This window comes from Delphinus delphis, chromosome 16 (genome assembly GCF_949987515.2).
Source record: "Delphinus delphis chromosome 16, mDelDel1.2, whole genome shotgun sequence".
NCBI classification, from domain to species: Eukaryota; Metazoa; Chordata; class Mammalia; order Artiodactyla; family Delphinidae; genus Delphinus; species Delphinus delphis.
The window spans coordinates 35444542-35468339 of NC_082698.1; the positions used below are offsets into that span (position 1 = coordinate 35444542).

The 23798-nt window shown below is 40.2% G+C and overlaps 1 protein-coding gene across 1 annotated transcript in view; it reads left to right on the plus strand.

Moving 5' to 3' along the window:
- HTR7 (5-hydroxytryptamine receptor 7) overlaps nt 1-22453 on the plus strand; it is a 95098-nt gene extending 72645 nt beyond the window's left edge. The window contains exons 2-3 of the mRNA XM_060034490.1: nt 12155-12913; nt 20737-22453. Coding sequence (XP_059890473.1) covers nt 12155-12913; nt 20737-20779 — 802 coding nt within the window. The 3' untranslated portion in view covers nt 20780-22453. The remainder of the gene's footprint in view (nt 1-12154; nt 12914-20736) is intronic.
- Nucleotides 22454-23798: the final 1345 nt, after the last annotated feature.

A 23798-nucleotide genomic window follows, 5' to 3' on the forward strand; every position in this document is an offset into this window, starting at 1 on the left:
CTCATTCCTAGTGGTGTGGTGAAGGACTTGCCAGCGAATCCAATTTCTAAGGTCACGTGCTAGTTAGGAGAATAAGGCATTGTTACCGCTGTCTCAATTATCTACTGTTGCCTCATAAACCACACTGTAACTTTATTTATTATTGCTCCTAATTTCCTGGGTCAGGAACTTGGGCAGAGTTCATGTGGGTGGTTTGTTGACTCCAAAAGGCATCATGTGGGATTACTCACTTGACTGCACTCAGCTGGTATCTAGGCTGGACTGAAAGGTCCAAGAAGGCTTCATTTATATGTCTGACTCCCCAGTGCTCCCCCACGTGGCACTGTCTTTCTTAACAGGGTTAGCTTGGGCTTCCTCACAGCATGGTGGACTCCTAAGGGGGAGTTTTCCAAGCAGTGAAGGTGGAAGCTGCAGATCTCTCAAGGCTCAGCCTCAGAAGTTACACAGTATCACTTGCCCCACTCTCTGTTGGTAAACATAAGTCACAAGGTGAGTTTAGAATAAAGGAGAGGGGAAGAGTTTACCTCTCAAAGAGAGAGGGGACGAAGAATACATAGCCGTCTTTAGTCCACCGCATCTCATTAGGAGATTATACTGTTAGGATGCTTAGAAGTGGCTTTCTCTCCCAATTTACTTTGCAATCCAAGAAGTTAGTGAGAATTCAGAGAGCACAGATAATTTGCAAAATTTTCTGAGGGATTGAATACGGTTAAATTAACAGTTAATTCCAAACTTGCCGAGTTCATGGAGAGATTTGTAAGGAACCAACTGGCAGGTGAGTTAAATGACTGGTTGAAATCATTATTTTTAAAAAGGTCTTGCTATATTTTAGAGAAATAATTTTTGTGAAAATTAAATGTGCTTATTATAAAAATTTCAAGCAATTGTAAAAATTACAAATAAAACCACAAATCATCTAAACTCCCTGTGCAGAGAAAAAAAACCATGATAACATTCGGTGAGCGTCATTTTAGTCGTCTCTTTGTGCTTATGTCCACTTAGAAGGATGGCTGGCTGTCTGGTTGGCTGACTCTACAGGCAGGTAGATAGAAAGTTGATAGATAAAAACTTATAAGAATGAGATCACACTATACATGTTATTTTCATGAAATATTGAAACTGAGTTTACTTGAATTTAAAAGAAGAAAAATGAAAAAGAAGGAAGAACTTCAAGTAAGAGCTATTAACTTTAGAGCTAGTAGTTCCTAAAAGATTGTATGAAGGTCATGGGGAAAATATGAAAACCGGTGAGAAATTGGATTTACATAAACTATATATTAAAATTTTAGACAGTATCAATTGTTCCCCACTGTGAAAGTTGACATGGTTAGAATTCTAATGCTGTATCCTACGCTGTTTCCCTCAGCTCCTGATTCTTGTGGTTTATATTGTTTTTACTTTGTGAAATTTACATTCTGTTTTTCTAATATCATTCCCACAGGTGTTAGTTTCTACATTTAAACAGGTTCAGTGATAACCTTGGTTCAGAATCATGGTTCTAAATTCTTCAATTTGATTCATCTTTTGGTTGGATGAATTTTGGTTTCCCCTCACCCCCAAAAGGGATAAACCCATAAAGGGCACTATATCCCCCCAAATTCTTTCATGTTTGAGAAAGTCTCCTTGTTGATTTCATAACCTTAAATAGCAGGTGTAATGTTATTGTACACTCACAGCTTTCTAGACTTTTTAAAAGTTTGTCCCGTTATGGATTGATGCTGTTGAGAACCAGCTTGACTTTTTTCCACCCTTTCATATTCCTCGATTTCTTTTTTCATTTCAGATGTCTGCGTACGTCTTTCCACGTTCTGAAGTTCAGTGACTTTACCTGGATAGATCTCGTTGATAATAATTCTGTCATTTTTTCCCCCACTATGTTATGTGTCCCTTGGATCATAACATTCAGCTCTTTCATTAAGGAAAATATCCTTTTTATGTATTGTACCTCTGTTTACCTCTGCACCTCTGTTTTCAATTTTGTTGTTTATGTTTGTTGGGTTCTTTTGTTTCTTTGGGAACACCAATGATGTTTACGTTGCATTCTCTTTGTATGACTGTTATCTTCTTTTTAATTGCTTGAATGCATTTTTCCCTCTGTGTTTTATTTATTGTTATTACCTCAAGCCTTTACTTCATGCCATCGATTTGCTTTTCAGGTGTGTCTGTTCTATTCCAAGCTGCTTCTAATTTATCTATTAAATCTGCACTGGTGGTGGTTTGGCCTCAGTTTATTTCCTTAACTCTACAGTCCCCTTTTTTTTCTTTAATTTATTTTATTTATTTATGTTTGGCTGCGTTGGCTCTTTGTCACCACAAGCAGGTTTTCTCCAGTTGCAGAGAGCGGAGGCTACTCTTCGCTGTGGTGCGCGGGCCTCTCACTGTGATGGCTTCTCTTGCTGCGGAGCACAGGCTCTAGGCGCGTGGGCTTCAGTAATTGTGGCTCGCAGGCTTAGTTGCTCCACGGCCTGTGGGATCTTCCCAGACCAGGACCAGGGCTCAAACCTGTGACTCCTGCATTAGCAGGTGGATTTTTAACCACTGCACCACCAGGGAAGTCCCTACAGTCCCTTTTTGTGTCTTGTTCTGTTGTTTTAACATCTCATCTTTGAGCCTCTACTGTAGTGATAACATATACTTGTTAAGCTCCTTCACAGTGAAAAGTATTTGTAGGAAAACTGCTTCTCTTCTGAGGGTTGTGTTTTCTTTTTGAACTTTGTTTTTCAACAGTCTTATGCATATTCAGTTGCTTCTTCCACCAGGGTTATTTTTGTAGCATGTTGGTATAGTTACTATATCATTTTTCCCCATCTTGCTCATTCATGGGTTATATAAAGCTTAATGTTTGTTCTGACATAGTGTGGTTGACTTCTTCTTGATATTCAGCCCTATTTGATATCGGTTAATTTTATTCTTTAGACTACCGTTTATTGTGTCTACTTCTCCATAGCCTGAAGGTGCAGGGCTGGAGGAAGGGAAGGGAGTAGACTTCACTGCAGCTGAGTGTAGCCTTTAATGGAGGGCTGTTCTTTTTTCTGAATTCTCATTCAATGTCCTGTACCGGAGTACTTTCCACTGAGCTGAGGGTTACCCCTTGTGGACCTTGGTGTATCCCAGTTCAGCCCAGGGTCCTAAAAGAGAGCAAATTCTGGTGGCCCTTCTTACCTTTGCTGAAATGGTATGTTGGGGCTTCTGTTCACCATGGTTTTTCATTACTTTTTTTCAGGCTGGCTTCTTACCACCTCAGTTTGCTTCCCTCCAAATAAGAGGGTACTAGTCCGAATTTTAAGGATTTCATTCACTTACCCTTTTTCTTCAGTACTGCTCCTGGGGGTGAGGTGGGATTAGAAGCCCCTTAGTACAATCATACAACAGAAAAATATATATATATATTTTTTTCCCTTCCTGTAATCTTTGAACTTTTTAGCTAAGCTTTTATGCCATTCCTTTGTGGGGTTTTTTGTGGTTTTTTTTGCGGTACGCGGGCCTCTCACTGTTGTGGCCTCTCCCGCTGCGGAGCACAGGCTCCGGACGCGCAGGCCCAGCGGCCATGGCTCACAGGCCCAGCCGCTCCGCGGCATGTGGGATCTTCCCAGACCGGGTCACGAACCCATGTCCCCTGCATCGGCAGGCAGACTCTCAACCACTGCGCCACCAGGGAAGCCCCATTCCTTTGTTTTATTGTTGTTGGTAAGTTTGGGGCTCACTCTTTGCCTTGCCATTTCTCTGTTTCTCTGAGTGGAACAATTCTGTGGTGGGAAAATTCAGGCTCTGTTGTAAGTTCAGATACAACTGCAGTGATTAACACCAGGCATAATGTAGGGGTCACTAGTGATCTCCTATATTGTTCATTTTCATGACTTTCTGTAATTACCTAAAAACACTGCTTTGGTAGTTTTTAATAGACATAAAGAGTTTTACGTAATAGGTGACTAAAAACCAAGTGAACAGTAAAAGGACCCTTATGTTTTTGCATTAAATGACAGAAAAATTCAGCAGAAAAACCATTGCTTTATGATGGAGTGTAGACAACATTAGTCTCACTGGAAGGCTTGTCTCAACTTGAGTAGGTAGCAAATAGGTCTTTGCTGAGCTCCCTTGGTGGGATATTTTCTGTCTCCTTAGCTTCTCTTATGACCAAGTGTCTGTGGTAGACAGAGTTCTAAGATGGCCCCGAGATTCCCCTTCCCGAGTGTGCACGCTCTGCATACTTCCTTCCCCTTGAATGTCAATGGGCCTGATCTAATCAGGTGAGTGCTTTTCAAAGAGGGTTTAAAGATCAGAGAGGTTGAGAACTGCAGCTGATGCTTGAAGGTGGTAACCTCTGTGAGTTCTGTAGCTACAGGAAAATGAATTCTGCCAACAAACACATGTGCTTGGAAGAGTACTCTGAACCTCATGTGACACCTCAGCCCTGGCCAACACCTTGATTTCAGCCTGGTGAGACCCTGAGTAGAGAACTCAGTTGTGCTGTGTCCAGACTTTTGACCTACAGAACTGTGAGGACACCTACAGGATTGGTGTCAAGTCACTAAATTGTGGTCATTAATTAGGTAGCAACAATATATGAATATTTTAAAAGCGATTTGCTGTATTTTAATTAATTCTGATTCTCTCCCTAAAGGGAAAAGCTCATTTCTTGTTTCATAATTTACTTTTTCAAAGAGGAAGCTTTTGTTCTGCTTTCCAAATTTTGTTGAATTTTGTTACTTTTTTGTCCCCGCTCCTCTGCCCACTTCTCTTCCTTAATACTGAGGTCAGAATAGGGATTTTAGATTGTTTACTGGTTTTAACTATAATTACAGCTTGGACACACTGATGAAAATGGTTTAAAAGTATAGTGGAACCCCATTTTGAAAATAGTTTTATGCCACTTGATCATGCTGTATGATCCTTTTAATGTGTTGTTGGGTTCCGTTTGCTAGCACTTTGTTGAGGATTTTTGCTTCAATGTTCATCAGTGATATTGACCTGTAACTTTCTTTTTTTGTGGTATCTTTGTCTGGTTTTGGTATCCGAGTGATGAAATAGATAACTTATAAGGACCTACCCTATAGCACGGGGAACTCTACTCAATACTCTGTAATGACCTATATGGAAAAATAATCTAAAAAAGAGTGGATATATGTATATGCATAACTGATTCACTTTACTGTGCAACTGAAACTAACACAACATTGTAAATCAGCTATACTCCAATAAAAATAAAAAGTTTTAGAGAACAGGTCAACATCCGGTTCAATGGCATATGTTAAGTTCATGGTGTTTTTTATTTTAAAAATTAACTTTATTTATATATATTCTGAACACCACATAAGTCCTAACTGCACAGCTCACTTAACTTCTACAAAGTGAACATACCTATGTACACACCCAGATAAAGAAATAGAACATTTCCAGAACATGCCCCCTCCCCTCAAGGCAACGACTCTTCTGGCTTCTATCACCATAGGTTAGTTTTGCCTGTTTGGGGACATTGTGTTCTCTTTTGGCTTTGGCTTCTTTAGCTCAGTGTTATGTTTGTGACAGTCATCCATGTTGATGCAGTAGTTGGTTCATTCTTGTTATTGTATAGAATTTGCTGTGTAAACCTACCACAATTTATGTACCCATTCAACCGTTGCAGAATTGTACTTATTTTATTCTTGTAGAATGGGTTGGTTTTATTTGGGGTTATTACCATTAGCACTGCTTTGAACATTCTTATACATGTATTCTGATGAATGTTCGTTGTATACGTAGAAGAATTGCTGGGTCACAGAAAAAAATATATATGTATTGGTTTTTTTTTTTCAGCTTTAGTAGGTGTTAAGAAATGGTTTCCCAAAGTTACATCAGGTTACACTCCCACCAGCAGTGCATGACAATGACAGTTGCTATGTATCTTCACAAAACACTTGGCATTATAATTTATTATTCTTACTATTATTGTCACCATCATCATTATTTAAAATTTTAACCAGTCTGATGTATGTTGGTATTATCTCAGTGTGTTTTTAATTTGCATTTCCCTCATGACTCGTGATGTTTAATACCTTTCCATGTGTTTATTGAAGTGCAGTAATTTTCAAACTTTGGGTCATGCTCCATTATTGGGTCATGAAATGAAATTAGTGCATTAAGACCAGCATTTATAAAATCTGAAGTAGAATAGCAGGCAGTAGAAGAGAGTGAATTGCAAGTTGTCATGGTAAGTATGGTATGTATTTATACATATGAAACTTTGTTTCAGTTTCATACGTATAAATATATGCATCTGTATCTATATACCTTCATAGATGTACACCCATATGTATATCAATTTCTTATTTGTATACATAAATATGTATATTGCAACTGTGGGAAATGTATTTCTTGTTGTAAAAATATTCTTATTTCTTATTGTCAGAAAGGTTTATGAAACCCTACTGTGTATTACACATTTAAACAAATCTACAACTTGATGAAGACAAAAACCGTGCTTACCTCATTTGCATTTAGCACAGTTCTGAAAGATAGAACTCATAACTGAGATATTGGAAATACGATTTGTGACAATTTTGTTAGGCCAAACTGGAAGCACACCATTAAGATGAAATATGAAAAGTAAAAGTAAAGTCCTTCATACAATAAGTGTAAAGTCTTTGTAATTGAATGAAGCAAAGTTACCCTAAAAGTGCATGGGGTAAAGAACCAGAATCATCAGTCCTAAATACAGAACCCTGAGTCTCCAGACCTCGAAAGAGAATCTGTGGATGGTGGCCCCAGAGTCTGTATGTTTCAGAAGATTCTTGGTGAGTCTGATAATCTGATAATTTCGGGAACCACTGATGTAGGCTGGAGCTTGCAGTGAATTTCACCTGCTGTAAGGGAGGAGGTCTCATGGAAGAGAGATTCTAAGTGAGCAAACCTTTTTTAGGCCTAACATTCCCCAAAACACTGTATTACAGAGTAATTCTACCCAGTTTCCTTTACCCTATAAAGTATTATTCTATAGCAACAAAACTCAGGAGAAGCCATTTAATTAAAGAACCATTATCTATAATTTCTATACAGTTAGGATAGAAGACAGGCAGCGAGTTAATCTGCTTTCCAGTCCCTCTCCATGTGTATTTTAACTCCCTAATCCTCTTTTTCTCTAAACCCCCACTATAATGGAACCCCTAATGTGAGCTGCATACATTTTTCAATTATATAATACTTTGTCTCTGAGATTTACTGTACTTTCACATTTGTATGCATTTTAAAGTAAAATTCTGAAGGCTTTATAAGCACAGCACTTTCTAATTAACAGTGAGCATAAAATGCTAGTGTGACAAATGTTAACCATGCATATTAGGGAATATTTAGAGTCAATCTAGGTTGCTTCCCCCCACCCCGCCCCGAAAGGTCAGGTTTATACTATCCAAGATTGGGGAGAATGAATTTGTGATTTGGACAAACACTTCCCTGAATACCAATGTTACTTTATGTAGTAATTATGGGATTTTAAATGCCAGTGAGTTCTGTTTTCTCTGTGTGAACTTGTGAATGTAATAGAACACTTTTGAAAAGCTAATCGAATAAAACTATCTAAGATTTAATTATCAGCTTCTTACAGATTTTATGCACCAGATCATCTGTGTTGCCAAAACCACTTATGTGACTTAGGACTTAAGAATTCTCTTAAACCTTTCATTTTGTTCTTAGAATTAAAATGGCTTTTTAAAAATTGTATAGTTAAAAAAATATGCATAAAAAAGCAAAGAGAAAAAATTTTAAACTAATCAGATCTCTACAACTCAGATAAAATTGCTATTAATATTTTGGTGGATATTTTCCGAGACATCGCAGTATATATACATGCACACACACCCATACAAACACCTAGTTTTACATAAACAGATTAATAGAATATATGATACACTGTTTCTTGTCCTTTAGGGCTAGTCATTGTTTTCTGTCTACTTTTGGTTGGGTTGTTTTCATATCAGTAAATAGATATATACATCATAATTTTTAATGGTTACATGATATATATACACACACACACTATACTTTAATCTGCTGATAGATATATAGCTTGCATCTCTTTTCTCCTCTATTATATGTTTAGTTAACATCCTTCCTTGCACGTTAATCATTTTGCACCTGTACAATTATATTCCCAGGACAAATTCCTAGAAACCTGACTGAGCCAAAAGGCAAATGTTAATGTATATTAACTACCAAACTGCCCTCCAAAACTGTTATCTCAGTTGAAACTCCTGTCAGCAAAATGATAGAGCACTTGTCCTTATTTTAAAATTTGTATATCTTTAATTATTAATGAAGTTGTACATATTTCCGAGTGCTTATTGGATATTCTTATTTCTTTTTTGTTTAAGTGCTTCACTATTTTTGTTGAGATGATTGTCTTTTTCTTACTGACTTGTAAGAGATCTGTGAATGTTGAGATATTGTTATTTGGACTGCAAGTTTGTCATTTGACTTAATTCTGTATGTAGTGATTTTTTAAAAATTAAACTAAATGTCATTTATTTATTTATTTAATACAATTTTTGTCAAAAATTTATCGATGCATCATTTGATAGTTTCAAGCTTCTGTATCATGGTTAACAGTGACCTTTGGCCGGATTGCAGAAATACCTATATTTCCTCATAGTAGTCTTAGGGTTTAATTTTTTTACATGATCATCTTTGATCCATCTGGGATTTATTTTTGAATAAGGAGAAAGATAATTCAGATTTATTTTTACCCCAATTGCTAGCCAGTTGTCAGACTTCATGAATATCTAATCTTTTACTCTGATTTAAAATGACTTGCTTTCTGATATTAAATTCCCTTATATATTTGAATATACTTCTGGGATCTCTTTTGTTCTATTGATCTGCCTATTTCTGAATAATTATTATTGAATTTTTATTTCTGTGGCTTTATACTTTTTTTTATAAGCATCCCTTCATTTTTCATCTCTTTCAGATTTTGTCTATTTTTGCTTATTTACTTGATGAACTTAAAAATCATTAGGTCGGACTAACAAAAGAAATGCTAAGATTTTCAGCTAGAGTTATATATTTTTATATTAATTAAGGGAAAATTGGCACTTTTGTAATACTAGATTTTCTTATTAAAAGTTTTTTTTTCTCATGGATTCAGGCATTCCCTTAGGTCTCTCGGTATCATTTTATGTTTTCTTCGTGTAGGCCCTGGTCATTTAAAAAGATTTTTCTAGATATTTTAATTTTTTGATTGTTGCTGTGAATGAAATTATTTTCTTCCATGATATTTTCTGATTGTTAATCCTTTTTTAGAAAGTTGTTGACTTTTGTTTATTTATTTTATTTCCAGACACTTTAATGAGCACTCATATTTTTTTCTGATCATCTTTTGGTTGATTTTAGCCTTTAAAAGTCCCAGGTGGTATCCAGGAGACTAAAGAAGAAAATATAATTCCCTTTACTGTAAGACATTACTTGAGGCTGTTAGAGAATGGAGCCTAAAATAGGGAAGTTTATGGAATATAATTTGTATATCCAGGAAGGACTGAGTCCTCATCACTGAAATGTAATGTAAGTCAGACTAAATATATTAGGATGAATAAGTATGTCATTCTTATGAGATTATTTAATACTCTGAGATGTCATTTGATACTCAATTAATTAATCTCTCAGGATTAATCTTTGTAGATTTGATATTACTTATATGAGCAGGAGAGAGGCTAGATTTAAGTAAGCCTGAAGATATGAGTCCCTATTTAAGTAATGAAAATGTGAAGGATGGAAGGGAAAACGGAACTGACTTCCTCAAGAATTGGAGTTTACCAGGTTGTGAGTTCCAGGCTTGCTAATTTTTTGTATGACCCCCCCCAAATACAATATAATTTATTTTCTTGTCATGAGTAATCCTTCTTCCTCCTTCCAACAAACACCTACAGTATTGCGCTACTTACCTACCATCCCAACCCCCCAGTAAGTAGATGTAAGATGGTCTGACAGTGCCATCTGGTGGCCACCTAGGAAACTATATGAACTAATCGCTGTCATTGGACCTCCAACCTGGGTTGGTACAATATCCTGGAAGCCAGGTCCAGGCTTGGGAACAAGCAGTTTATGCCTGTGGCTACAGGCAAAGGGAGAAAATAATCAAAGTCCAAGCCCTGGCAAAGGCAGCCTGGGGAATCTGGGAAGGAGCCCAAAGGCTCCATTCACAGGAGTTGATAGAGAGCAAGGATTAGGTCCAAACAGGGAGGTTCGCAAAGGAGTTCCAGCAGGAAAAACTTGGAGAGAGCTCCTGAACCAAAGCAAAGAAGGGGAGGGTTTTTTTTGTTTTTTGGTGGAAACTCTGCATTCAGCCTCAGGGCAGGGATGAGCTTAATTGTGAGCGAGCAGTCAGTTCTAACACCTTTCTTCAGGGCTTTCCTCATCTACCTTTTTTTTTCTTTTCTTTTCCTTAAATTTTTTTTTTCCCCATAGCTTAAAACTCAGATAATTTGGCAATTCCACATAAGGTCAAGGCTACTTCACACTTCCCTTCTCTCTATCTTTCCCCTCTTCTTCCCTTGCTCCCTCCTTCCCACTTCCTTTTCTCTTTTCCCTTCCTTTTCAGCTCTTATTCTTGAGTTCTCAGGAGAACCTCCCTCTTTCTCGTCCTTCATTCTATCCAGGAACCAAAACATAATCCTATTTACAGCTGAAAAACCTAGAGATAGTGCTTGTGAGTCAGCTTTATCAAGAACAAGGGAAGGCAGAGGTGAAATGAAGAACTGGTACCACTAACCCCTGCATCCCTGGGAGGAGGGATCAGAAGTCCCTTCAACATTACCACGAGGCTCAGTCCTCCCATTCACCCCCTGCATGATCTCCCCATGTGCCTGCATTCACGATTTTTGTTTCTTTTGTTCACTGCCATATTCCCAACATTTAAAACGGCATCTGGCATATAGAAGGAACTCTATTGATATTTGTTGAAGGGTGGAATGAATATTCTCACTGTATAAGCAAATCTGGCTTATTCATTTTTTACCGTATTTCAGTTTTGCCTTGTAAGTGTTGCATTGATGCTAATTTTCATCGTGAAAGCATGATTTGCGACTTTTGTGAAATAATTCAAACGTAACATGTGAGGCTATTTCTATCCCAAAAATTTTTTAAATTCCAAACCACCAAGTGACGTACTTTCAGAAAATAACTTTTCGTGTTTCACGAGTGTATCTTTTATGTACATAAATGAAGTAGAAAACCAACAAAATGGCCAGCTTTTACCTATCTTAGCTTCTCACGTGCTCTTTGAATCCTCCCCCAAATAGAAGCTAAGACTATTAAATACAGAGGAGAAAACAAATTTGGAAAGCGGAAAAGTACCAAGCATTTGACAGAACATCTTGCCGACTGTGTTTTCTCTGTTTGCTGAGTCTCTTTTGCGTTATAAATCCTTGATGACAGAGACAGAGAAATATCTATTCTCTATATAGAACTAAGCACAGAATTTGCCTAATATTTTTCAGAATTATGCCCTTCCTTGTGATCCTCCTTAGAACTGGAGAGACGAGGCAGGCTGCTTTCGTTTCATAGACTGTTCCTCGGACATAACTCTTGCGTGAGAATTTTCTGGGGATAAAAAAATGATCACTTGCTACTTTCCATTCCAAAACCCTAGGATTTCCTAAATATCTCACAGCTCTCTCTGATCTTAAAGAAGTGCTTTCATTTCAGTGCAAAGGGGAACTGAAAATGAATTCAGAGCTGGCCTGAATTAAGACAACAGAGGAGATCAGTGGGTGTGTAATATCCGAGTGTGGTAGAGCTCGGCTAACTCACGAGGATGCATCACAACATCCCATCAGGCCTGACATTTTGTTCCTGGCTGACTTCAGTGGCAGTGATCATGGTGCGGGGGAAGGCATATGTTGAATCTATAGTTCATTGACTGCACAGTCTGTGAGAAGCTACAAGGTATGAAAAGAGCATGGACATGCTGGCAGTGCCTTTGGCTGACTGTGTGACCTGGAAAAAAATAGGTAACCTCTCAGAGTCTTAGTTTACCTTTCTATGAAATGGGAATAATGATGCCTACCTGGAAGGGCTGTGTGAAGAAGAGAGCTACTAGGTACACAGCCTAGTCCCTGGCTGGTGGTACTCCCCAGTGGATCTGCTGTGATCCCGGCAGTCACGTGTTCTCTTTCCATTTCTCTCCCAGGTACCTTGGGATCACGAGGCCGCTGACGTACCCCGTGAGACAGAACGGGAAGTGCATGGCCAAGATGATCCTCTCTGTCTGGCTTCTGTCCGCCTCCATCACTTTACCACCGCTCTTCGGCTGGGCTCAGAACGTAAATGATGACAAGGTGTGCTTGATCAGCCAGGATTTTGGCTACACGATCTACTCCACTGCAGTGGCGTTTTACATCCCCATGTCCGTCATGCTTTTCATGTACTACCAGATTTACAAGGCCGCCAGGAAGAGCGCCGCCAAACACAAGTTCCCCGGCTTCCCGCGTCCCGTGGAGCCCGACAGCGTCGTCTCCCTGAACGGCATGGTGAAGCTCCAGAAGGAGGTGGAGGAGTGTGCAAACCTTTCGAGACTCCTCAAACATGAACGGAAAAACATCTCCATCTTTAAGAGGGAACAGAAGGCAGCCACCACCTTGGGGATCATCGTCGGGGCCTTCACTGTGTGCTGGTTGCCGTTTTTCCTCCTCTCGACGGCCAGACCCTTCATCTGTGGCACCGCATGCAGTTGCATCCCACTGTGGGTGGAGAGGACATTTCTGTGGCTGGGCTATGCAAACTCTCTCATTAACCCCTTTATATATGCCTTCTTCAACCGGGACCTGAGGACCACCTACCGCAGCCTGCTCCAGTGCCAGTACCGGAATATTAACCGGAAGCTCTCGGCTGCAGGCATGCACGAGGCCCTGAAGCTTGCCGAGAGGCCTGAGAGACCTGAGCTTGTGCTGTAAGGTCATTTATCACTGTTTTCCTTCTATCCCCCCAACCCTTATATGGGACTCCTTTTGGAAGCACATCGTAGAAAGCTTCCAGAATCAGTAGCAAGCTTATTTTCTACTAAGCGTATCAGATTTGAATTTAGAATACTGTAGACTCCAGTCTTCCACCCAATAGAATTCCAAAGCCAAAGATAGGTTTTTAGTTGGATTGGAAGAAGAGACTGATTCGCTGATGAATTGCAATTGATGTCAGTGCTGACAAGGAAGGTGATGTTTTTTATCCTTTCTCCGTAAATTGGATGTTATTTAGGTCCTTATAGCTCTGATTCTTGTAACATTATCATTTTAGTTGCTATTACTCTTAGATCCAGTAAAACTGTTTTGATGACCTCGTCCTTCACTGGTGGAAATCATGAGGAAGGTGATATTTGGGGTGGGTCTTGAATAGAGAGTAAGATTAAGGGATGGCAGGGGTGGAGGTGGGTTTGGGGCTGCTCAAAGCAGAGGGGACAGCATGAACAGAGGGACACAAAAATGGATGGAGGTGCATAAAGAATCTGGGGTGTGTCTTCAGCAGGACCTAGAAGCTGGGTAGATTGGGGTCAGCTTGGAGGGCAGGTAGGCAAAGTGGGTGTGGGGAGAGAGGAAGGTTTTTGAGCTGGAGTGAGACAAGATATGCCGTATAAATAGGAGAAGGGAAGTGGGTAGGAGACCAATGTAAAAGAGAGGTCTCCTGTCAGGAGGGCCTGCACGAGGAGGGTGGGAGAAGGGCCCGAGTAGTCTGGGGCAGTATGGAATGGTTCGTGTGGGGAGATGCCAGGATGGAGCAAAGTCTTGAAAACTACAGAGCTTTTAGAAAGTACTACCCATCTTTAGGAGTTGGGAATTGATAGAGAGTTGCTGAGTTTGTCTGGGAAGCACTAGTAGCTTTCCAAGAAGCAATTACAGTGGGCATTGGGATCCAAAAAAGGACCACAAAGGGCCAGTGGTGATAAGGAAATGGGTTTTACATGTAACACACATATGACTGAATTTGGCACTGTAAAGAAGGAAGGAGACAATATAGCAAAGTTGGCGGGTCCAGTGAAGACCTTGTTTTAAATTTGAGGTAGAGGGGACATCTTCATGTTTGAAAGCTGAGGGGAAGAAACTGGATTGTGGAAATAGAAGGTGCTGGTGAGAGAGAGAGCAGATCAGTGTTGGATGTGAGAGAAGAGTTATCCCTCTTCACTGAACATGGTTCTCTGGAATAGACCAGAGAACCATGGACGGTGGTAGCTTAGAGGGACCTCCTCAGTCATCTTGCCCAATCCCTTCATTTGACAGAAGAGGTAACTGAGTCCTGGCAAGTGAGATATCCCACAGTGATTAGCGTTACCACTGGGTCTACATCCCACATCATGTGAGTCTTGCCTCTATATACTCTCCATATACTAGCCTGCCTTTATCTGTGATCAAGATGGCCAGGGAGACCTCTGTGCTCTCAGCTGTCTCAGGGGAACAGGGTCCCGAAGTGCCCTTGTGGATTACAGTAGACTCTAGGGGCTCCCAACCTAGGATACACCCCAAATGACTCTGAAAACCTCAAGGAACTCAGCTTGTTCTCTAACTCATCACCAGGATGAAGGAGGCAGAAACATTTCCTTAATATGGATAAGGGAAACCAGAGATCATCATTTCCTGTCCTAGGAACTCAAAGTTGTAAGACTACAAATATGCTAATTCTTGAGCTGTGAAATAGCTTCACAGGTATTTATTTTTACTTCTATTATATACACTCTTTGGTACATATGAAATTGTTCGCAGTAAAAAATTAGAGTTTTTTTTTTTTAAGAAAGTACAATCTTAGGTTTCAGAATATATGCAATGAGCAACCTATATCCCCAGGGATATTTCCAGGCCTATAAGAGTCTTACTGAATTGACCACCAGTGTTTGTTCACCAGGACCAGATTCTAAATTCCTTCAGGGAAGGCGCTATGTCCTAGTCAAATTTCTGTTTGCAGAATCTAGTACAGTGCCTGACACTGTACTAGATAATAAAAGTAATAATTTCTAACAATTATTGAACACCTACTACATGCTGTCATGGTGTACATCGTTCTACCTGTAAAGTAGGTGCTTCTGGCATCCCCAATTTTCAGAAGAATAACTGAGGCTCAGGAACGTAAAGTAACTTACCTCAGATCCCATAGCCCCTAAGTGGTAGGTATGGTATGAATCACTCCAATGCATGTGCTCTTAGCTATTATGCAACACTACTTGTCAAATGACTTGAGTCTGTAGGAGTGAAGAGCTATGGAATGTTTTGAGCTGGGGATTTTAGCCATCAGCTCTCTAAAAAGACATTTAGAAAAAACTTGTTAATAGAAGTAAGTTAAGTTTATTAGACTCACTGTAGCTTAGGAGGACACCTCCTTGACAGAGACTTGATAGCTTCTCAGATGGAGGGAATAAGCAAAGATATTGATAGAGTTTTAGAGCTTGGGCTGGGTCATGTTAAGGTAGGGAACTAGTAAGGACTGGGCAGGGATTATGACATGATAGCTTTGGATTGGTGGGTATCACTAAGTGAGGGCCTTTTTTTTTTTTTAACTTTTTATTTTATATTGGAGTATAGCCGATTCACAATGCTGTGATAGTTTTGGGTGCACAGCAAAGGGACTCAACCATACATATACATGTATCCATTCTCCCCCCAAACTCCCCTCCCATCCAGGCACCTCGATGTCAGTATTAATGAGCAAACTATCAGTAAGTCTAATAGTCTTACTATTGACGAGTAAGCTTGTTTAGTTGGTGCACAGTCTTATCTTTTGGAAACAACTATTTCCTGGAACAAGTACTGGGTGATTTTGCCTGGCCCCAGAGTTGTTTAGCAAAGGAGCTGAAAAGCATGTTGGTTTCAGTTCCCAGGAGTAACATGCTGAAAGATGCATTTGAAGAGAGTCTCTCTGGCAGCAGTGGGAAGGGTGGATAAAATAGAAAGACTGGTGGCCGGGGGTCCAGTTAAGTAGCCAATATAGAAACTAGGAAAGAACCATCGAAATCCTGAACTAGGAAACACCACTCTGTTAGTTTTCCTCCTGTACAGTCAAAGAACTTGAGAATAATTTTATTGATTATTTTAGCTAATAATTCACACATAATTCCGATAGTTTACAAAATGCTAATTTTCAAATGTCACACAAACAGGCTTTCCAGTTTGAAATAATAGTCACCCACGTATATTGATGATTCACTCTCACGTATTACGCTGGGCACTCCATGTGAATTATGTCACTTAATCCTTATGACTTTATGAGAGGTGGGTTCCTTCATCTCCATTCTGTTGGGAAGGTCAAATAATCTTTTCAGCAATCCATGTGGAGCTGAATTTGAGCACAGGACATCTGTGTTTAAATGTACTTTTAACTTCCACACTACTATGACTTTTATAAAAGTAAATCAGCCAACATAACATCCAAGGATATTTGCCTCTGTGTCTTTAGCTAATGCGGAGTCTTGGGTATTACTTTCCCGTTAATCTAAGACAGGGCTCAGCAAACTTTTACTGTGAAGGGCCAGATGGTAAATATTTTAGGCTTTGCTAGCCATACGGTCTCCACTGAAACTACTTATTTCTGGCTTTGTAGTGAGCAAGCAGTCTCAGACACAAGTAACCAAATGAGTAAGGTGGTGTACCAATAAAACTTTATTTACAAAAACAAGTAGCCAGCTGGGTTTGGCCCATGGGTCATAGTTTGCTCTCCCCTGGCCTCAGAAAATGACTGTGTCCTCATTACATCTCTCTGTTTGAATTTATAATTATTGATCTTATTTATAATTATGGAATGTTAAAATTATTTGGGATGAATGGCCTAAATATTTATTAACTCTAGGAAGTTTCTAATTAGAGAGTTGGAATAGCTGCTATTTAAAAAATTCTATACCAGGCTGCTTTCTTTTCAGTTCCAATGTGGGAGGACTCCTTTTTAAATTCTTGTTTATAACTGTGTCAGGCATTGAGGAGGATACAGAAAACACATGATGTCTTTCCCGCCTTAGCGCATGTATTTCTATTGCACAGACTGCACATAAACACGCACATGCTCATTCACTCTTTTTGTGTTGAGAACACAGGAAAAGTGGAGACAGGAAAAGCTATAGGATTCAAAAGAGAGGAAAGTAACTCAGTGATTTCCCTAACTGATCAGAGAAGACTTCCGGAAGGATGTGGGCTCGAGTACATCTATGAAAGTTAAAGCATTTATAACTAAAGGAGACTAGAGATGGCATTCCACATGAAGGAGACGTTTGCTATAGAGGCGTCAGTGTGGGACCTTACGCAAAGGACAGGCTGCCCAAGGCTAAGCATTGTTGTAGGGGAGATTTAGAGATCATAATGGAAAGGTCGAATAAATTAAATTATGAAGGATCTTCCATTCCAGCCCCAGAAATTTGGGATTTTTAGTGTAGATAAGTGGTTCTCAACCTGGGGTGATTTTGCCCCCAGGGGACATTTGACAATGTCTGGAGACATTTTGGTTGTCACAACTGGGGGAGGGGAAGACCTCCTGGCATCTGGTGGGTAGAGGCTGAGGACGTTCCTAAACATCCTGGCTTACATAGGCAGCCCCCAGAGCAAAGAATCACCCAGCCCCAAACGTCCATAGTGCTAAGGTTGAGAAGCCCTAGTGTGGGCAGAAGGAAGCCATCAACTGAATCTCTGCAAGTAGGAAAGTGGACTCACCAAAGCCATGGAGACTGATTTAGTGGCATCATGGGGAATGAATTAGAAGCTAGAGGCTGGAAGTAAGGCATCTCTTCATTGGCTTGTTTTCTCCAGAAACATTTGAGGGCTTGTTGTGTACAAGGCATGGCGCCAGGAATGTCTGGGATATAAGGATGAATAAGCGACAGTCCTTGCCTCTGGAAGCTCACAGTCCAGTGGGCTGGGTGGCTGTAGATGTGGTGGTGGCTGGTAAAAGACTAGTAACCAGAACTCCCACCATGGTCCATGCTCTGCACAGCTGCATTCAGGTAAACACCAGTTGGATAACCCCAAGCAGTCCTAACTTTACTGGAGTCTCTGGAAGAATAATGTGGCATCCAGTCCATAGCTCACAGCAAACCTTAGAACCCTTTGTCCCCCGACCCTATCTCTCTAGCGCTCACACTTCTTGGCCAACCTAGAGACTCTGGGCTGCTCCCTCCAATCTCTCTAGCTCTTTCTTCCCCTCTGGCTGCTTGGGTTCTAGTCTCTTTTACTTTTGTCCCTAATTCCACCTTCTTGGCTCTATTTTTTCTCCTATATAATAGTTTTCTTCCTTTCCTGTAAAAACAATCTACTGGATTGTGTATTGCTACTTCCAAATATTTCCCCATTTTCTTGATCAACGTAGTGAGAGGCTCAGGAGTCTGGCAGGCACTCAGGAGTCTTCCTTGGGTAGGGAGTGAATAGAGGGAAAAGGCTATAAATACTTCACTGGTAATTGTAATTCACTAGTCTAAATTACAGTCTTTGTCACCTTTTCACAAGTATTCAAATACTGGTAATATAAAACCAAATGTGATAATGTGATAGAAACAGGGATTTTTTTTTAAAATTTGATGGCTTTATTTATGGATTTGCTTTGAATCACCATAAATGGCTTTTAAGTGTCACATTTAGATGACTTTTGTTCTTTGACACCATTACTGTGAACAATATTGAATAGCAGTTTCTAAAATACTTCCATATAAAAGAATTGCATGAAATGGTTTTGAAGTAGCTCTGCCTTCCGTTCTCCCTTCTTTTCGTCAATGAGCCTCTTATAATCCCTGTCAATTGCAATTCTAGTGGAATAACCTTGAGTTCCTGCCATGAATTCTGTCAATATGCTGCTCCCTGGTTTGTACTGAAGCTTTGGAGCTCAGGGTGATTCTACCTTTTCTTTACAGAAACCAGTGATTAAAAAAAAAAAAAGATGAAACGGGTCCCAGTGGAAATTAGGAAGAAGCTTCAAGCACCTGGATATCTGTGGTGGGATGTTGTCTTAAAGACAGAAACAAACAAAAATGTGGCTGTTTCATAGATTTTCTTTCCCCAGAGTAGTATTTTCCTCATCATTAACTAGCTGGAATTCAGCTCTTTATTTTTATTAAATCATCAATTAGTACTAATAATAGCTTGTTCGCTTCATGCTTTGTAGTTGCCTACATTTTAACTTCGCAGTCTCTTTCAAGTAGGAAATGCAGGCAATTGACCTCTCTTGATTTTTCTAATATTTTTGTTTGTTTGTTTTCTTAATAGACAGTAAATACATATAGCACAAAATAAAATGAAGCAATACAAACATACCTACAAGAAAAATAAGCCTCGGGGGCCTGTCTTAGAAAGAAGATATCCATGGTGCAAATCATGAAGGAGGTGATATTTGGGGTGGGTCTTCAATAAAGAGTAGGATTAAGGGATGGCAGGGGTGGAGGTGGGTTTGGGACTACTCAAAGCAGAGGGGACAGTATGGACAGAGGGACACAGAAATGGATGGAGGTACATAAAGAACCTGGGGTATGTCTTCAGCAGGACCTGGAAACTGAGTAAATTGGGGTCAGCTTGGAGGGCAGGTAGGCAAAGTGGGTGTGGGGAGAGAGGAAGGTTTTTGAGCTGGAGTGAGACAAGGTATGCAGTGTAAATAGGGGTTCACAGCAGGAGAAAGGAGATGGGTTGGAGACCAATGTAAAAGTGAGGTCTCCTGTCGGGAGGGCCTGCACGAGGAGGGTGGCATTGAGACTAGGAAAGAGGCCAAGGATGTCTGGACATTTGGAAGTTGACTAGCAGGTGGGTGGTGAGGAAAGGGGGACTTCAGAGATGGTGCTGGAGCCGGGAGAGATTCAGGAAAGTTCAGGAGCCGTTGTGAGCTGCAGAGGAAGTGCAGCCTCCTCTATGGGAGAAGAGGCAGAGGCCCCAGGCTAAGAATAAGTGTGGAGCCCCACTGGGGACACAGCCTTTTTCCAGTGCCTGCGCCCACACACCCAGCAGCCTGGAGCCACGGGTCCGAGCTGAAGCGCGGTGCTTCTCCTCAGGCACCGTCACGTGGGGGTAAGGCACAAAGCGAGAGATGGTGTCTTATGGAGAAACTGATCCTGTCGCCAGGGAAACCCATCCGACAAGTCTTGACAGCCAAGTGAGAGGGGCACTTTCAATGGGATGGGAAGGCAGAGGCCCTGGACCCTCTAAGACCTGGCTCTCATGCACATGGATATAGTTCGGTAAGTTGAGTCCTGTGATGGTACAGAGGTAGGAGAGTGTGTATCTAGAGGGACTGTGGCTCTGCACTAAGGAGAGAGAGACTTCCTCAGCTGTTGGCCAAAACTTCTCCATGACTCATGGCAGTTCTGTGAATCTAGGGAGGAAGGAAGTCAGGGAGGTGGGGTTTCCCGGTCTCTGCACACAGGGTTTACTATAGTGCCCCCTCCTAGGTTTGACGGGGAGAATACTCGCACTGTAGTCAACATTATTATCTTCAAGTATGGCAAGTAGTATTTTGCAAGGATTATTGAGAGTAGAGCCATTTTGGCCTAAAGCTATATTATAAAAGTGAATTTCTAAAGGGTTATCTGGAGCTGATTTGCAAATATATTAAGGCCCTGGCAACTTACAGAAGCTATGAAATGTGTGAAAAGAGCCATAGCACTGTTTCTTTCCCCTTAGATGCTCATAACCCCTTAGAAACCACAAATAATTCAAATGACTGAATGCAGTAAATATTAAATCCACCCACCACAAAATGAAAACTCACATTTACAGTTCTGCTAAATCATTTTCTTGCCTCCTTTCTCTCTCTCTCTCTCTCTCTTTCTCTTTATAGACAAAACTCTGACTACTGTAGAAAAAAAAGTCATGATTCATGATCAAAAGCAGAATAATGGAGATGAAATAAACAAGGCAAGACAGAGGTGGAAACAGAACGAAATCAGTTGCTGAGACTTCGGAACGGAATGAGGCTTCTGTCCTTTCTTGGGATGGCTAAAATGTGACCAGCAAAGTATACCTGCTGTTCAAAGTATATTATGAGGGGGATGGTGACCTCTCCTTTCTTTCATGTGGATCACTGCTATTGTGTGCAGATGAAAACAGCCCAATCAGCTCGGCAGTGAGCACTCGCACAGAACTGAGTTCCAGAAAGGAAACAGTTTCTGGTGCTTTGCTTCTGTCCAAGTCCGTGCAAGTGAAGAAAGTTCCCATGCACGCTTCCCATGCTTCTGAGTCTAGGCGTTGTGGTGAATATTCAGGAATCATGTATGAGACAGATGTGTTTTTGTTTCTGTTTTTGAGACAGATGTATTTTGTTGTGGGACAGAAGGGTGTTTTCCCCAGCAAACTGCGGTAAGCATAGTGATGAATACGTTGCATGTCCACGTTAGAAAACAGAACCCCGTCATCAGCTACCACAAATGATCTCCCAGAGCAGTGTCTGTTCCGCTTCTGTCAAACAGTTTGGCTTTTTTGCAGGGTCCCTGTGACGTCCCCACCAGTGTACTTTCTTTGTTAACTCGCTTCTCTCATTATGGTGTTAACTCAGGAACATCTCAGGATGGAGAGAATAGTGAAACCTGGATAAAGCTTTTTCTCACACTTGCTCTTCTTCTGGGGGATCCTGAGAGGTGAGGGCGGTTCCTCCTGTGAGGAGTTTTCCCTGGATGAAGAGCGGGGGCTACCTTACCACACCATATAGTAACATGATGGTTGGCACAGAACTTGTGACTGTTGTTTACACCTGGGTGCAGTGGGCCCACAGGCTGGTCCCTAACTGTGAGGATTGGGGGAGGAAGTATGGGAATAATGTGGTTTCCATGGAAGACTGTGACGCTTCTGGAGATGGAACATCCACACGTTAATTCTCATTGAGCAGCGTTTTATTAAACTGTGTGCATTGGAGGTCACCTGGGCCAGTGTTAGGAGCCCTCCAGAGTACCATTCTGCTCCTTCTGGAGGATTGGTTTTTGTGTTCTCTGTATCTTAAATCAAATGTGCACCTGGGCAATTCTGTTCTTCTCCTCTCCCTCTCCCCAAAGTGGTAGACATTCAGGGCAGGTCAGGAAACAGAAAAGATCCCTTTGTAGATAGTATATATTTTTAAAATGGTTCTGTGTAATATGTATGAGGTAGGGAGACAGAAAGACAGTAGATCAGAGAAGAGTACCTCTAAGGGGACAAAATGAATACCAACCTTCATTTGACAAAAGAGAACTGAAAGAGAATATTATTTTCCTATAATATATATAGCTGTTCTCTCACAGGATAATGTGGAATTCCAACGTGGATGGTGGATTTCTTCCAACTTTCACTGACATTGCTTCTTACAACACACGGGGAAGGGTCTGCCTTTCTGAAAGGGGAGGTGGGCACTATCCTTTCCAACAAAGCTTGTATAAATTCCTGAACCGCAGATTTGCTAAAGTAACTGTAAATAATTATATTCATAATTTAAATGACTATTTCTGGTCAGATAAATGTTGTTAAATTTGAAAATGTTTTATTACATTACATCAAATAAAGTTTATTTGTAGCTGTAATAAAGCAACTTAAATGACTTTTAATTGAAGGTCTGATGTTATAAATGTCGCTCTACATGGAATAACAGAAGGGCAAACTTTATATATCTGCTACAATCCTAACAGGTAGTTAAGACAGTTCTGTAATTAATTGCATCCATTTTGTAACTTTAAAAAAAAAACAGTGACTCCTTGATTTGATTAATGAGCATTTATTGGGTTCCTGCTACATTCAGCACTGTGGACATCGAGGGAACCAGAATGCGTAAAGTCAGTCCTTCCTTTTGAGGAATTTGCCATCAGAAGGCAGACATTTCTCAGCTTGTCACCATATAGTATAGTACGTGCTGTAGCGGTTTGTAGGGAACGACATGTTTCTTTCCTGTAGTTTAAGACAGGACATTATGGTTAATTGGGTTGATGCAGGTTTTCATATGTGTTTAATTTTTTTTATTAGGACCTTAGATTTTCATATTGGCTCTTTATCCTGCCTGACTTGAACGCCTGATCCTTGAACTCTCTGCTTCATTCTGGCTACAGAGGCTGGACATTGGACACTGTGCTTTCCATGTATGGCAGCCAAAGGAAAGGAAAAGGTAGAAATTGAGAGAGAATGAGAAAAAATGTCAAACAATTTATACTATTTCACCTATGACATAATTTGTGCCAAAGGTACAGCTTTTGTTTTAACTAAGAATTGGGAAGATCACTGAGATAAACATTTTACATATATTTTTGGACTGTTCAGCAAGAATGACTATTCTAATCTCTCTTCTCACTCTAGGATATCAGCTATCATCTTTTGGTAAGGCTGAATGTTGGGAAAGGATTACTGAGCAGTAATGTACTTGTAAGAGATAACATAGTGACTGTTGCCTTAGTTTGATTCTGTAAATATTAAACAAGAGGCACTCATAGAGCCTAGGTTTTCTGGAAATTGTTTCATAAATTCTTAAAGCGTTTACCATGATGTTATGTGCTTGAGATGCCGGTAAGTGGTTTTATTTTTTTCTGTTTTTCTTTTTTGTTTCTTTTTTGAATTATATTTTATTTATTTTTTTATACAGCAGGTTCTTATTAGTTATCCATTTTATATATATATTAGTGTATATATGTCAATTCCAATCTCCCAGTTCATCACACCACCACCCCTACCCCCCACCGCTTTCCCCCCTTGGTGTCCATAGGTTTGCTCTCTACATCTGTGTCTCAATTAGTGCCCTGCAAACCGGTTCATCTATACCATTTTTCTAGGTTCCACATATATGCGTTAATATACGATATTTGTTTTTCTCTTTCTGACTTACTTCACTCTATATGACAGTCTAGATTCATCCACGTCTCTACAAATGACCCAATTTCATTCCTTTTTATG